Source organism: Cibotium barometz, chromosome 44 (genome assembly GCF_041138505.1).
Source record: "Cibotium barometz isolate CiBa-2024 chromosome 44, ASM4113850v1, whole genome shotgun sequence".
NCBI classification, from domain to species: Eukaryota; Viridiplantae; Streptophyta; class Polypodiopsida; order Cyatheales; family Cibotiaceae; genus Cibotium; species Cibotium barometz.
The window spans coordinates 2,563,860-2,577,933 of record NC_141089.1 but is presented as its reverse complement, the minus strand read 5'-3'; the positions used below and the strand labels follow the sequence as shown (position 1 = coordinate 2,577,933).

At 41.4% G+C, this 14,074-nt stretch overlaps 1 protein-coding gene and 1 pseudogene across 1 annotated transcript; both read right to left on the bottom strand.

The window, feature by feature from the left end:
• Positions 1 to 332: 332 nt before the first annotated feature.
• Positions 333 to 3,196, bottom strand: LOC147612862 (pentatricopeptide repeat-containing protein At5g27110-like). Its single transcript, XM_086782117.1, has 5 exons — positions 1,608 to 3,196; positions 1,320 to 1,560; positions 1,068 to 1,151; positions 734 to 854; positions 333 to 595 (listed from the first exon to the last, which is right to left on the bottom strand). The coding sequence occupies exons 1-5, from the start codon at positions 3,194 to 3,196 to the stop codon at positions 333 to 335; spliced, it is 2,298 nt and encodes a 765-aa protein (XP_086638243.1).
• A 127-nt stretch (positions 3,197 to 3,323) lies between these two features.
• LOC147612861 (pentatricopeptide repeat-containing protein At5g40410, mitochondrial pseudogene) lies at positions 3,324 to 3,977 on the bottom strand (annotated as a pseudogene).
• Positions 3,978 to 14,074: the final 10,097 nt, after the last annotated feature.

The window sequence follows — 14,074 nt, the reverse complement described above, 5'->3', positions numbered from 1 at the left end:
GTTTGAAACGGATTTTGAGTTGCAATCAGCACGATTCTGAAGATCCAGAGTTGATATTTGCCAATACAAATGGGCAGCTAGACCATCATTATGTCCGGCTAGAAATAGTGAACTGACAGTCACGGTGCCGAATTCTCCCAGCCCTCTTGCAAGCTCTTAACCAGCTGCGCTGTTCTTCACACTGGAGGCCCCCTTCTTTGGTTGCTGCATAGCGACTCCTCCACGCACAAGGCAGCCCCCCCCCCCCCCCCGTGTATACCTGCAACAGCTGCGCACACAGAGCTGTCGTCACCTACAGCTATCTCTTTGCTGCGCATCACCAGCGTGTGCAGCTACACCCTAGAGCCCCCTTGGCTCTGTCCTCCCCTCAGCCAGACGATCCTCTTTCTGCTAATCAGCCCAAAGGCGGCCTTCAACACGGCGGCCCCCCTTCTCTTCCAGCTGCGCCTATCTGTTGCAGTGCCCCACACAAAACACACAGGGCTCTCCTCATCAACGAGGAGGCCCTCCTCCCTGGTTACCTGCCGCCTCCCTGTAAGGTGATTCCCCCCTCCCCTTCTTTCTCTACCCGGCGGTTTCTCCTCTGGGCGGCCACCTTCTGGATTTTTCGCCAGCTTCTAGGCTACGTGCTGGCAGCCACCATATCTTCCACGTGGTCCACAAGTTGGCCACATTATATTGTATATTTTTCATTTATTTTCTTTTTTAAAGCTTCATAATGGCCACACAATACAATGGCTCCTCCTCTTCCTTGTATTTTTCCTGGACAAATTGCCGCCCATGCTTCCAGTACAAGAGCTGCCCATGCTTCCATACCACTTCAAACACAGCATACGAGTGCCCACTCCATACACCTTCATACAGCTTCCAATGCCACTGTATCTGAGTGAATACCTTCCATATCTGTCCTTGCTGCTCAAGGCCCAGATTCCACATAAGTTGTTCCATGAACATGCTTTCACTGCATAGACGTGCCACAGCACGACATCCACCCCCTCTAAACCTGCACATGCTCTGGTATGTGCCACCAAGTTGCTATATAGGCTAATCTTCATTCAAATTTATACTGATTTGCCTTCATCTTTATCAAATTTTGGCACGTTATCTTTAGCTTTTTCATCCTCTGAACCCACATTCTCATCAAGGCTTTCCTGATTGGTTGAATTTCCAGTATTGATCATCCTGCTCATAAGAAGCCTATTTTCAAGGGTTGTTAAAACTCCATCTCCATTCTCTTTGCCAGCTAATGCAACTTGCACAAGTGTTGGTTTGGCATCCCCCTAGTTGAAATTCTCACAGCTTTTACTTTCATAATATACAGTTTGATTGTTCTTAGAGCAGTCCACAACTGTGTTTCTAGATTCCCCATGCGTGTCGAGAATATCTGCAAAAGATAGCATTGCATCGTAGTATTGCCCATCTTGCATGGTTAAGCCAACATCATCCTCGTTCAAACCTTCTAGTGATAATGGGGTTGAACCCCCATTGACATTAACCTTCCCTGTTGTCTCAGAGGCTGGTGCCTTACGCTCAGGGTAGTCCATAAGACCACATCTTGCTCTGACAGTTTAACAAACGACACCCATGCATCCTCCACACTTGCACACTTGCCGTACATGGTAACAATAGCTATCACCACTGCAAGCATAGAGTCAAACCCAACAGCAACAATATGGGCATGCAGCTCCTGGCCTTCCTCAAGTGATCCTTTGCTTGCACATGCCAAAAGAAAGTTTATATAGGTGGTCCTGTCTCTTTTAGGCATTTCATCAAGTATACTTTGAGCATCTTTTAGCCTGCCCCAGTTTCCGTACATGTTCACAAGGGCATTTCCCACAGCAGTATCTAAATAAAGTCCTCTGCCAAAAATACTAGCATACAATCGCTCACCGTTACCTTGAACAGCCTGGCTGCCACATATCTCAAAAATGCTGACGAGTGTGATACTGTTCGGCAGTACTCCCTCTTGCTGCATTTGCTCAAAGATTTGGAGACTACTACTATCTTTGCCATGCTGGGCATAGGCTGCAATGATGACATTCCATGAAACAACATCACGATCGCGTAAACTGCAGAACATTCTCCATGAGCCCTCCAGATTGCCACATTTTTCGTACATATTGACAAGGGCATTCCCCACCATGGTATCTGAATCAAATTCACGCGCTGAGAGGAGAGCATGAAATCTCTTGCCTTCTGCTAGAGCCCCCTCATCAGCACATGCAGATAGAGTGCTACAGAAAGTGAACTTATCCGAGACTAAATCCTCCTGCCACATTCTGCGAAAAAGCTGAAGGGCGGCCTTACTCTCACCATTCTGCACATATGCTGCAACCATGGCATTCCAGCATACCCCATCCCTCTCGTGTATCTCATCAAACATCCTCCGTGCTTTGTTCAATACACCACATTTTCCATACATGTTCATGAGGGCAGTCCCCACCACAGTGTCTTTTTTGTACTCACTAAACAAAACATGCACATGGATCCGCTTGCCTTCACTTAGGGCCTCCATGCTACTACATGCATCGAGAATGCTGATGAATGTAACATCACTCGGCAATGTTCCTTCCCATAGCATTCTACAGTAAATCTCCAAAGCATCTACAATGAGCCCATGCTCAATATAGAGAGCAATCATTGTATTCCAGAAGATGGCATCTTGTTTTTGCATTTGAACAAACACTCTCCGTGCATCTTCCACGCTGCCACATTTTCCATACATGCCGACCAGTGCTGTGCCAACATAATTATCATCCATGCACCCACTGCTTGCAACTTGGACATGCACTTGCTGGCCTTCAGATAAAGCCGCTTGGCTGGCATATGCAGATAAAAGACTAGAAAAAATGTACTTGTTTGGCATCAACCCTTCTGCTTGCATTCGTCGGAAAAGGGGAAAAGCATCTTTGCACTGCCCCTGCCGGGTGTGTGCTCTTATCATGAAATTCCAAGAGTATAGATCCTTTTCACCCATTTGAGCAAAAAGCCCATCTGCCATCTCCACAGAGTCGCATTTTCCATACATCTGCAAGAGGAGGTTGTTAAGAGGTAGAACTTGATCAAGCCCATTTCTGACAATGTGATCATGGATGTACTTGCCATCACATAAGGCCTTTAAGCTCTCACACCTCTTCAAAAGAGAAGCATAGGTGGCAGCATCCCATGGAGACCCTCGTTGTTGTGACCGACACATAAGGTTTTGATGGGTATGTAAGGCGATATGCAAAAACCTCCTCCCTTGATGTGTGTCACATGATTTCATATATGTGTGAAGAAAAAGAAGGGCAAGTGCCAAGGAGGCTTTGGTGGCAAATGTACCATTAGTCGTGCTGTCTTCTTTTATACTGCCCCACTATGTACTTCCCTTCAGGCTTAAACAGCTTTGCTGCACAATTGCCTCTGCACACTGCGCTATAGATATTTGATAGTGTCACATATGGTGAGGCCTTCTCCGGAGCTAGCTCATACACATTCTCTGCAGCACGTTCACCTCTTGGTACATCAAACTGGTCCTTGCATGCCCCAAGCAGAGTTGTCCAAGTTATTGAAGTGGGAGTATAAGGCATTTCATTAATAAGAGTCTCTGCTTCTTCAATCAGTCCTGCTCTCCCTAGGAGATCAATCATGCAATTGTAATGATCCACCATCGGTGTGATGCCGTAAGTTGTCTTCATGGATCTGAACCACTGGCGACCCTCATCCACCAAGCCAGAATGGCTACATGCATTAAGTATACTAACGAAGGTGATTTCATTAGGTACCACTCCTTCCTGCCTCATCTGGTCCAAAAGTCTCTGGGCATCCTTGGCATGCCCGTGCTGAGCATGTGCTGCAACAATGACTGTCCATGCAACTGCATCCCGCTGGGGTATATTCTTGAATACTATGCGAGCATCCTCCAACATACCACACTTGCCATACATGTTCAAAAGAGCTGTTCCCACAACAAGGTCTGACTCAAATGCATTGACCATAACGTGGTTATGCATGCGCCTGCCTTCCCCTTCCACCGATGCCCTGTACTGCTTCAAATCACCATGAGCTTCTTTTCAAAGACTCTAACTGGTTGCAGCCATTAACTGGCACATAGTTTATTCATGTATTACAAATGAGCATTCCATGTGTACATATAATGCCATCATATATGGCTTTCCTGATGAACAACGAGTAGAGCTTTAATCTCCATGTTCATACACTCAATTCTACAGCATTCTCCATTGGCATTCCTTTTATCCTTCTGATGTTTTGGGCTTTCTCTATGTCGAACCATTCATTCAGATTATCATTGCATACATTTAGCCCTGTTTTTCAAAGAGTTTCTTTCAGATATTCCGACAATTAGAGTACAAAGAAGTATCCACCTTTCCGGCATTCATAAGTTCTTGAGCATTCTAACTGTTTTGCAACTTGTAGGGAAGACCTCAAGTCAATACAAGCTCCTCACCTTCCTCAGCTATCAAAAAGCTCGAGTGTCGTAAGCCCTTGAGACAAAGGGTTAGCTTCAAGTCACTACAAGCTCCTCTCTATCCTTGGTTATTGGAATAGATGAGTGTCATAGGCCCTTGAAGTGGCAAGAATGGATCAAGTCATTGCAAGCTCCTCTCCTTCCTCAGCTGTCGAGAAGGATGAGTGTCACAAGCCCTTGTTGCCCATTCTACAGTCCTAAGAGAGAACTACAAGTCTATACAAGCTCCTTGTTACCCCCTTCTCTTGAGGTGAACAAGTGTCATAAGCCCTTGTAATCCTTCTTCTTCCCTAATCCACCTGGGTCAAATGGTACCAACAAATCATACAGGCTCTGCTGCCTGTACCCTTAAGGAATACCCTCTAGATCATAGGCCATCAAGGTTTTCTGCCTCATACATATGCTGAAATCATCACATACATAGTTCACGGGGATTTCACCACACTCTCACCCCAGCAATTTCACGTCGGGTTCACCAAAGATGTCGTGACGTGGGCGGTATAGCCGGGAACACACTGGGTGTCTAGCTGTGAGAGTTTGGTTTTTTGTAATTCACTTGATTTGATTCTTCAGAGAAAATAAATCCTGCCAAACCTCCTCCCTCCTCTCTCAAAGGCGCATGTACAAGGCAAAGCACACACTTCTTCATATAGTCTTGAAAGTCTCTCTTTGTCTTAAAACTGGGCTTCTTCAAGCCACCTGCACACTTGACCATTTAACCGAATCATGACGACCCATTGCATATGCTGGCATCACCAACAGGGCTTTGACATAAAGGTCATTGCAGTAACTCCCTCCCATTGAGTCATTTACAGCCCACACTTTGCAAACAATGCATAGTTCGTTGTCTACACAGAATTATCCAAATAGTTTCCCAGAAGCGATCCCCACAAATACAATGGCTCCAAACCACTTGTTTGAAACGGATTTTGAGTTGCAATCAGCACGATTCTGAAGATCCACAGTTGATATTTGCCAATACAAATGGGCAGCTAGACCATCATTATGTCCAGCTAGAAATAGTGAACTGACAGTCACGGTGCCGAATTCTCCCAGCCCTCTTGCAAGCTCTTAACCAGCTGCGCTGTTCTTCACACTGGAGGCCCCCTTCTTTGGTTGCTGCATAGCGACTCCTCCACGCACAAGGCAGCCCCCCTCCTCGTGTATACCTGCAACAGCTGCGCACACAGAGCTGTCGTCACCTACAGCTATCTCTTTGCTGCGCATCACCAGCGTGTGCAGCTACGCCCTAGAGCCCCCTTGGCTCTGTCCTCCCCTCAGCTAGACGATCCTCTTTCTGCTAATCAGCCCAAAGGCGGCCTTCAACACGGCGGCCCCCCTTCTCTTCCAGCTGCGCCTATCTGCTGCTGCAGCGCCCCACACAAAACACACAGGGCTCTCCTCATCAACGAGGAGGCCCTCCTCCCTGGTTACCTGCCGCCTCCCTGTAAGGCGATTCCCCCCTCCCCTTCTTTCTCTACCCGGCGGTTTCTCCTCTGGGCGGCCACCTTTTGGATTTTTCGCCAGCTTCTAGGCTACGTGCTGGCAGCCACCATATCTTCCACGTGGTCCACAAGTTGGCCACATTATATTGTATATTTTTCATTTATTTTCTTTTTTAAAGCTTCATAATGGCCACACAGTACAATGGCTCCTCCTCTTCCTTGTATTTTTCCTGGACAAATTGCCGCCCACGCTTCCAGTACAAGAGCTGCCCATGCTTCCATACCACTTCAAACACAGCATACGAGTGCCCACTCCATACACCTTCATACAGCTTCCAATGCCACTGTATCTTAGTGAATACCTTCCATATCTGTCCTTGCTGCTCAAGGCCCAGATTCCACATAAGTTGTTCCATGAACATGCTTTCACTGCATAGACGTGCCACAGCACGACAACGTTTCCCACATTAAGTGGGAAATTCCCATAATACATGAAACCTCTCAATTTCAAAATTCCCATAATGCGGGATTTTTCCCATAATACCTAATACGGTCTTATAAGCCCCAATAGTTAAAGCCTAAGATGGAATGGAGGCCAATAAAAGATACTTCAAGAAAATGCATAAACCCTCTTTCTCATCAATCTTTATCAATCAAACAAGAACAAAAGTGGGACCCAGATAAATTTTGTGCTAAAGAAACCAAAACCTCTTCAAAGCAGAATCTAAAAAGAACCGACAATGGGTACCCAATAAATGTTTTACATGCACCAATCACAAGAATATAGCCAAAGAGGATGAGCCACTACAAATAGTGCCACAGTTCTTCAAGATTATTAATCCAATTTTTGAGCTACACAAAATTCTACATATGGATCAAGAGGTGGATGAAATACTTTTCTAGTTGGGGCATCTATTGAATTTTAGGCAAGAACAAAAAGAGTTACTAAAGAGAAAATCGTAATGCCAATTGCAACTAACAACCTCAATATAAAAAGGGGAGTCCAATGTGACAAATCTCTATCAAGTAGGTGTCCTGAACAATGTATAAAATTTTCTATATTTGTGTACTCCAAGATGCAAACCAAAGAGTTCACCAATGAAAAAGTGTTGGGGGCATATGAGTCAAGAGTCGGCGGACATCCTAGTGCTTCAAGTCTAATCGACTTTGTGATTTACGAGTTGTAGCTACTAGGTTAGTGCTGAAGTTAGAGAGTTGAACTAAGTGTGTGTGTCATCACGCTGCATGTTGGATGAGGTAAGTATAAGAGTCAAAGTCAAAGTCTATTTATGAATTGATGGAGATAGGAATTTACATAGAGCACAATCCATTGTCAGGTGAAAATTGTGATATCCTCTCCTACAAATGCCATTTAACTGATTGTGGGCAACTTCTTTGATGCTATTAAGTATTAAAGAAGTTGATACAACTCATTGCTCAAGTACCCATAGATGTATTTCACACAACATATCATTTGAAATGCATTGATCTATGCAATGCTCACTAGGACGTCCCACATTTGGACATTATGCATTAGGCACTCTTTGCTAGTTCACCCTTACATTGTACAATAAGTACATACACATGCTAATTCATAATTGGTGAATAAATCTACCAAAGCTTCATAGAGGATGAAAAACATGACAAACATGTCAAAGTCTATAGCAAGTCAAAGCTAATGCACCAAATCAATTCACGGAGGGCACTTCATGAAGACCAACAGCTTGACAAGGGTCTCTTACAAACTATGCTTTGCAAGTACAAGAAAGTAAACCTCAACAATGAAAACCCTTTTAGGGGTGTTGGGAGCTATTGGAGTGTTTTGGCAAAGAGTCAATGGGATGAAGAGTGGGAAATATGCTATGGGAGCATCGACGGGTTATTTTTTGAAGTTTAAATCTCTGCAATGGAAGCCCAATGTACATAAAATCCTTTTGTAATACATTTTCTATTTTTGTGGGCTCAAATTGAGTTCCAATTTGTAAATTAACCCTCTAATTGTATCAAGTGTCTGGGCAGCCTAGTGTGGCTAGTTTTGTAAAAATTCTATAAAAGCAGCTTATGCAAAGAGAGAGGTTTAGCTTGAAGCTTAGATCTTGTTAATTTGAGAGGCTATGTGAGTTACCTATTGAGATTTCCTGGCAAAGAGAACTCTAGAGATCCATAGCTTATCTCCCATCTCCTCCTTCACCATTGCACTTCTTTTGGCTCAAACTATATTATGTTTGAAGCCCTTAATGTAATGAAAGCTCTCATTTTTCTTATTCTTGTTAAAGTCTTTGCTTTCCTTAAGCATTATTGAAGGTGTATTAACTTCATTATTTGTATGCTAATGTGTGTGTGGGCAATGAATCTTCTATGGATACACACTAAGTAATGGATGTAGATCAACCTATTCTCAAAATGCTCTCTTGATCTACATACATACGACGCAGGGTGTGTAGATCAAGGAATCATATAGGCACTTAGTACCACAAAGAAAATACTTTAACAAAGAAACTAAAAGACCCAATCTAAATCAACAAGATTAGCCTCATCCTTAGATTTGACTTTGATTTTGCCTTTGTATTTGTCTTTGTCTTTGTCAGTGTTGGTGGAGTTTTCTTTCTCTTCATCTCTCTTCTTTTTCCTGCAATCTTTGATCATATGCCCCTTTTTTCTACAATAGTAGCAGATTCTTGGAGCCTTCTTTTTATCTTGATCTGTAATCAAAGCCTATTCGCCCCCAATAGTTGAGGTGCAGTTGAAGATGATGTACTTGCCTCCATTCTTGAAGAAGATGTTGCTGAGACAAGTATGAGGTTAGGTTGATTTGAAATGACTGAAACACATTGTTCAAAAGTTGGAGGCATACTCCATAGAGGTACAAAAATAGTTTCTTCTTCTCAGATTGTAACTCCTACTCAAGAGAGCTGATCAATGAGACACCTAAGATCATTCATATGCATGGCAATGGATATCTTTTCAGCTTGTTCTAACCTATAGATTCGTCGCTTGCTGAGAAATAGTTTTGTTTGCTGCACTAGTTAGACCAAAAATAGCTTTTAGTCGAAGCCAACCTTCATGAGCACTAAATGCTGAGCTGACCTGATTTATTTGATTATCTCTATCTAAGACCACTTATGGATGAATGATAAGGCTTTTTCATCACTTTCTTCCCATTTTTGGACTGCCTTCGGATTTCTTGCTGTGGGTTTCCTTTCAGTCCCACCTCAGCAAGGCCCCATAAATCTTTATCTATTAAGACCATTTGCGATGGCCCACATGTGATAATTGGTGCCATCAAAATGGTCATTCCTATCAAAGAACCGACACTGTGGTGACCTTACATTTTACCAAAAAGTCCCTCTCTGGAAAAAATACCCTTTATAGTTGGAGGGTTATTACAAATATGCTGCTTTCACCCAACTTCACCAAGCACCTTCCCCATACAAGTGCATATTTTCACATAGAAATGTGAAAATATGCACTTGTATGGGGAAGGTGCTTGGTGAAGTTGGGTGAAAGCAGCATATTTGTAATAACCCTCCAACTATAAAGGAGTTTGGGATTTTCACCATTTCTATGTGAAAATATGCACTTGTATGAGGAAGGTGCTTGGTGAAGTTGGGTGAAAGCAGCATATTTGTAATAACCCTCCAACTATAAAGGGTATTTTTTCCGAGAGGGACTTTGTGGCAAAATGTCAAGTCACCAAGGTTAGTTCTTTGATTGGAATGACCGTTTTGATGGCACCAAATATCACACGTGGGCCATCAAAATGCAAATGGCGTTAATAGATAAAGATCTATGAGCTCTTGCAAAGTGGGACTGAAAGTAAAACCCACAACCAAGAAATCCGGAGGCAGTACAAAAATGGGAAGAAAGTGATGCAAAAGCCTTATCATTCATCATAAGTGGTCTTAGCGATAATCAAATACATTAGGTCAGCTCAGCATTTTGTGCTCATGAAGGTTGGCTTCAACTAAAAGCTATTTTTTGTCAGACCAATGTAGCATAGCAAGATTGTTTCTCACGAAGCGTCTGTATAGGCTAGAAAAAGCTAAATAGACATCCATTGCCATGCATATGACTGATCTTAACTGTCTCATCGATCAGTCTCTCTGGAGAGTAGGAGTTAAAATTGTTGAGAGAACGTGGTGCTTATGCTAGATCAAGATGAGCGGAGGGGAGAGAGACCCAAAAATACAAGAACAAATCTTGTTTATTAAATTGCTTATGCATACAACTTGGCCTTTACACTCTACATAATGCCTTCTAGCTTTGCCTTTAAATAGGTGAGCTAGTGGACCATAAGTCCATTCACACACACACACCCTTCTCCTACCCTTTTACATGACCTTCGTCTTTTAATACCCCCCCTCAAGAAAGAATTGGAATAGGTGGTATTAGACATAGGTTGCGTTTATAACATTAATTGTACAAGGTTAGGAATATAGGTGTTGTTACATTGAGATTTAAAACAAGTGCTCAGTGGAGTTAGAAGCTGATACAAAGTTAGCCTTTGACTCTTTGTTAGGACATTTAGAAGTGATATGTCCCATTTGTTTACACTTGTTATATTTCACCTTGTTGGGATATTTGATCCAACAATTATTTGCCAAATGTCCTACCTTTTTGCAATGGACACACCTTACTTTGATCACTTGTTGATGTGACAAAGCTTGTTCGATATTCGATGAAGTTGTTGCACTTGAAGATTCGGTTCCTCCCTTTGGCCTCTTTTCTTCATCAAGACAAGATTGAATGACTCCTTCAAGGGTGGGATTAGGTATGTTCCTCAGGGTGGTGACTAAGGTGGGGTACACCTTCTTGACTGCTTTTACTAGAATAGCCACTGCATCATCTTCATCCATTCTCGCATTCCTGATGCAAGTTGAGCCATAAGGCTCTTCAAATGAGAGATAAAGGCTCCAATGCCGTCTCCCTCTTTGAGCTCCAAGCTGAAAAATTCAATTTTAAGTGAGATCTTGGAATTCTTACAAAACGAGCTCCATAGACATTAGGAATTTTTTGAGGTCATTTTTGGGCCTTGTAAGGAAGTTTGACCGGAATATTCTCTCCAAAAAGGGCATCGGATAAATTTTTTGCAAACGAACTCCAAATTTGTCGGACCTCACATATTTAGATTCTACTCTTCAAAAGCTATCCATTGATATATAACACGATAGGGTTCGGAGAAGGGATAAGATAGATACCTAGAAGATTCCTTTTTGCTTGGGAAAGATTCGCGTTACGTGAATCTTCCCCAAGCAAAAAGGAATCTTCTAGGTAACGTGAATCTTCCCCAAGAAAAAAGGAATCTTCTAGGTATCTATCTTGTCCCTTCTCCGAACCCTATCGTGTTATAGATACCTAGAAGATTCCTTTTTGCCTGGGGAAGATTCACGTAATGTGAATCTTTCCCAAGCAAAAAGGAATCTTCTAGGTATCTATCTTGTCCCTTCTCCGAACCCTATCGTGTTATATATCAATGGATAGCTTTTGAAGAGTAAAATCTAAATATGTGAGGTTCGACAAATTTGGATTTCGTTTGCAAAAAATTTATCCGGTGCCCCTTTTGGAGGGAATATTCCGGTCAAACTTCCTTACAAGGCCCAAAAATGACCTCAAAAAATTCCTAATAGCTTATCAAGCTCATCCCATTTCTCTTTTGCAGTCGGAAGCTGGTCCACATGATGAATAAGAGCCTCATCAAGATGGAGCATGGTGATGGCTTGTGCCCTCTCATCATCTTCAATATCTTCAGCCTTAGTTCGATAATAACCTTAGTGCCGAAAATGAATGGCCAAAAACCTTTGGACATCATCTTATACTTGACAAGAACTTGCCAAGTGTGGAAGCCCTCTCATGAGAACTTCTTAATTTGGGTGTTTTCCTTTGACATTGGGTATCGAAGGGAGATTACAAGAGTCCCATTTTTAAACTAATAAACCTATAAACCTTCTACTCAGTCAACTCTTCATCTTATGTGAGAATTTACTCATTTTTGGGGTATTTTCTTTTATTCTTTGTATTTTTGTCATCCAAACACTTGGATTAATCCTACTGGCCCTCTGGAACCTTATTTGGATCTTAATCCAAAAATTTTTGAAAATGTGGACCCTTAGGCTAAGGTCTTTAATACTCATGTTTAATTAATTCCTAATGCACATTGGAAAATTCATTTTGAATTTCTATTTCAGGGGAATTCATCTTAGATATTAGGAGAAACTTTATATCCAAAAATATCTCAATTCTGAATAACCTCTCTCTAGAATATTTTCTCTCTCAAGGGAAAACAATATTTTCTTGCATTCTGAAATGGGGGATGATCACAAGGGATTGAGGTAAGAGATTATAAATATTTTGATCACTTGAGGCCTTTGGAATCAGCATCCAGAAGTAGCCAGTTTCACAACCACATAGTGGTGTAGGAGACACAAAACTTGTCCAAATGAGATGCATCTTACACACAAGTCTTGGCAAGGTATCCCCCACAGGCTATGCAAGTAATGAGCCTCACCTAATTTGGATTTTATAGAATCGGATTCTTCTAGAAAGTGTTCTCGTGCTTGAGAAGTGGCACCATAGCATCAAAACTTGTCCAAATGAGATGCACCTTACACACAAGCCCCAACAAGGTATCCCCCACAAGATGTGCTAGTATGAACCTCAACTGACTTGGATTTTGCAGAAACGGCTCCTAAAAAGTGTTCTCGTGTGCTTGAGAAGTGGCACTAGAGTTGCAAATGCGAGTTCCATAGCTTTTCCAAGTGATTTGGATAGCTTTTGCTATGGAATCAACCAAAATGCATGATAATGCTTCTTCCTCAATTACTCTATTGCCCAATCGATTCCTATTCAACTTAAGCCTTGGATTTGCATCCACAAGCTACTATTCCCTTAAGTATGCATTAACACTAGTTTGGTACCAAAAAAGGACACTTAAGTGTCCTTTTTCAGACGATGTAAATAAAATGCTACTTGCGCTAGGAAAGATATTCCTCTTGAGGAGTTTGAATATGTGACCTAGTGTGTCTTTAAAAAATGTAACCTTGCAATTTGGATGCTGGCACGATAAGGAATTACACCCATAAATAGGACTTGCATGAGACTGCAACTCAGGTTTGAGAAAACCACCTTATAAGCTTAGAGAAAAAAATCACTAAGCCTCGTGAAGAATTCCAAGTAATTATTTCATATTTGTGTCAAAGATTTTGCCAAGTTTCACATGAAATAAAATTCAATTGAGAGTGTCTAAAATAGTAGGAAGTTGTGTGTGTTTGATACACCACTTTTTAACATCCATTTGTATCCAAACCAATACATGGTTTTAATGTGTTTGCAAGTTTTTTAAGGTGATACAATGCTTACTCTATCCATTGAGATCTTAAAGCTATATGTAAAAGCCCCTTAGTAAGCTACAAATATTAATTATTTCAAAATGTCAAAACTGCACACAACAAAAATTTTGGATTTAGATTCTTGAGTCATACACATTACATTCCTTAGTAAACTTGCAACATTTTATCTGTATAGAATAATTCCGCTAAGGTACATTGTACAAACATAATTTGGGCACCTAAAACCTTTGTTTCATGGTTGTTGAGAGAGAATTTAGAAATTTTGAAAAAATGTAGCACGATTGAAAAACTAAGATAGAACTCAAGTAGCAAGATTTACTTGGGACCCCAAAAAATATGTATTAACTTGGTTTTGAACTATATAATCATTTCCGATTGCCGATTTGCACTAACATAATCCTAGTTTTATGGAAGTACCTTTAGAAGGCCAAAATTTTTCTTTTTTTTAGCATCTTGGTAATTATGAGATTTTTGTTATAGTTCACAAGTAGCTTAGGAACTAGGACCTAAAGGAGATTGTGTTGTTTTGAAATCCCAAATTCTACCAATTGACTTTTACAAACATGAAAAACATGATTTATTCAAGAAGTTATAGGCATTTTATGGGATTTTTGACAAAACAGCTTCAAATTTCAATGAAAATTTCAAGTTAGAGTTTTTTCTCAAATTTCTAATATAGCTTGTGTTTTGAAATCATGAAAAATCCCCTTTATTTTTTGACTTTTAACCAACCTATGGTTGAAACAAGGTGTAGAAATGTTGTTTCTAGGTTCGCTAAAAAATTCCAAAGTTTTGGTGAGAAACAGGACACTTTA

Excerpts from the sequence above, each read along its gene's own strand:
- LOC147612862 (XM_086782117.1), bottom strand. The coding sequence starts at position 3,196 with ATGTGTCGGTCACAACAACGAGGGTCTCCATGGGATGCTGCCACCTAT. Across the intron at positions 1,152-1,319 it reads GCTCTAAGAACAATCAAACT|GAAAGCCTTGATGAGAATGT; the intron begins GTATATTATGAA and ends TCAACCAATCAG. Across the intron at positions 855-1,067 it reads ATAAAGATGAAGGCAAATCA|GTGTATGGAGTGGGCACTCG; the intron begins GTATAAATTTGA and ends AGCTGTATGAAG.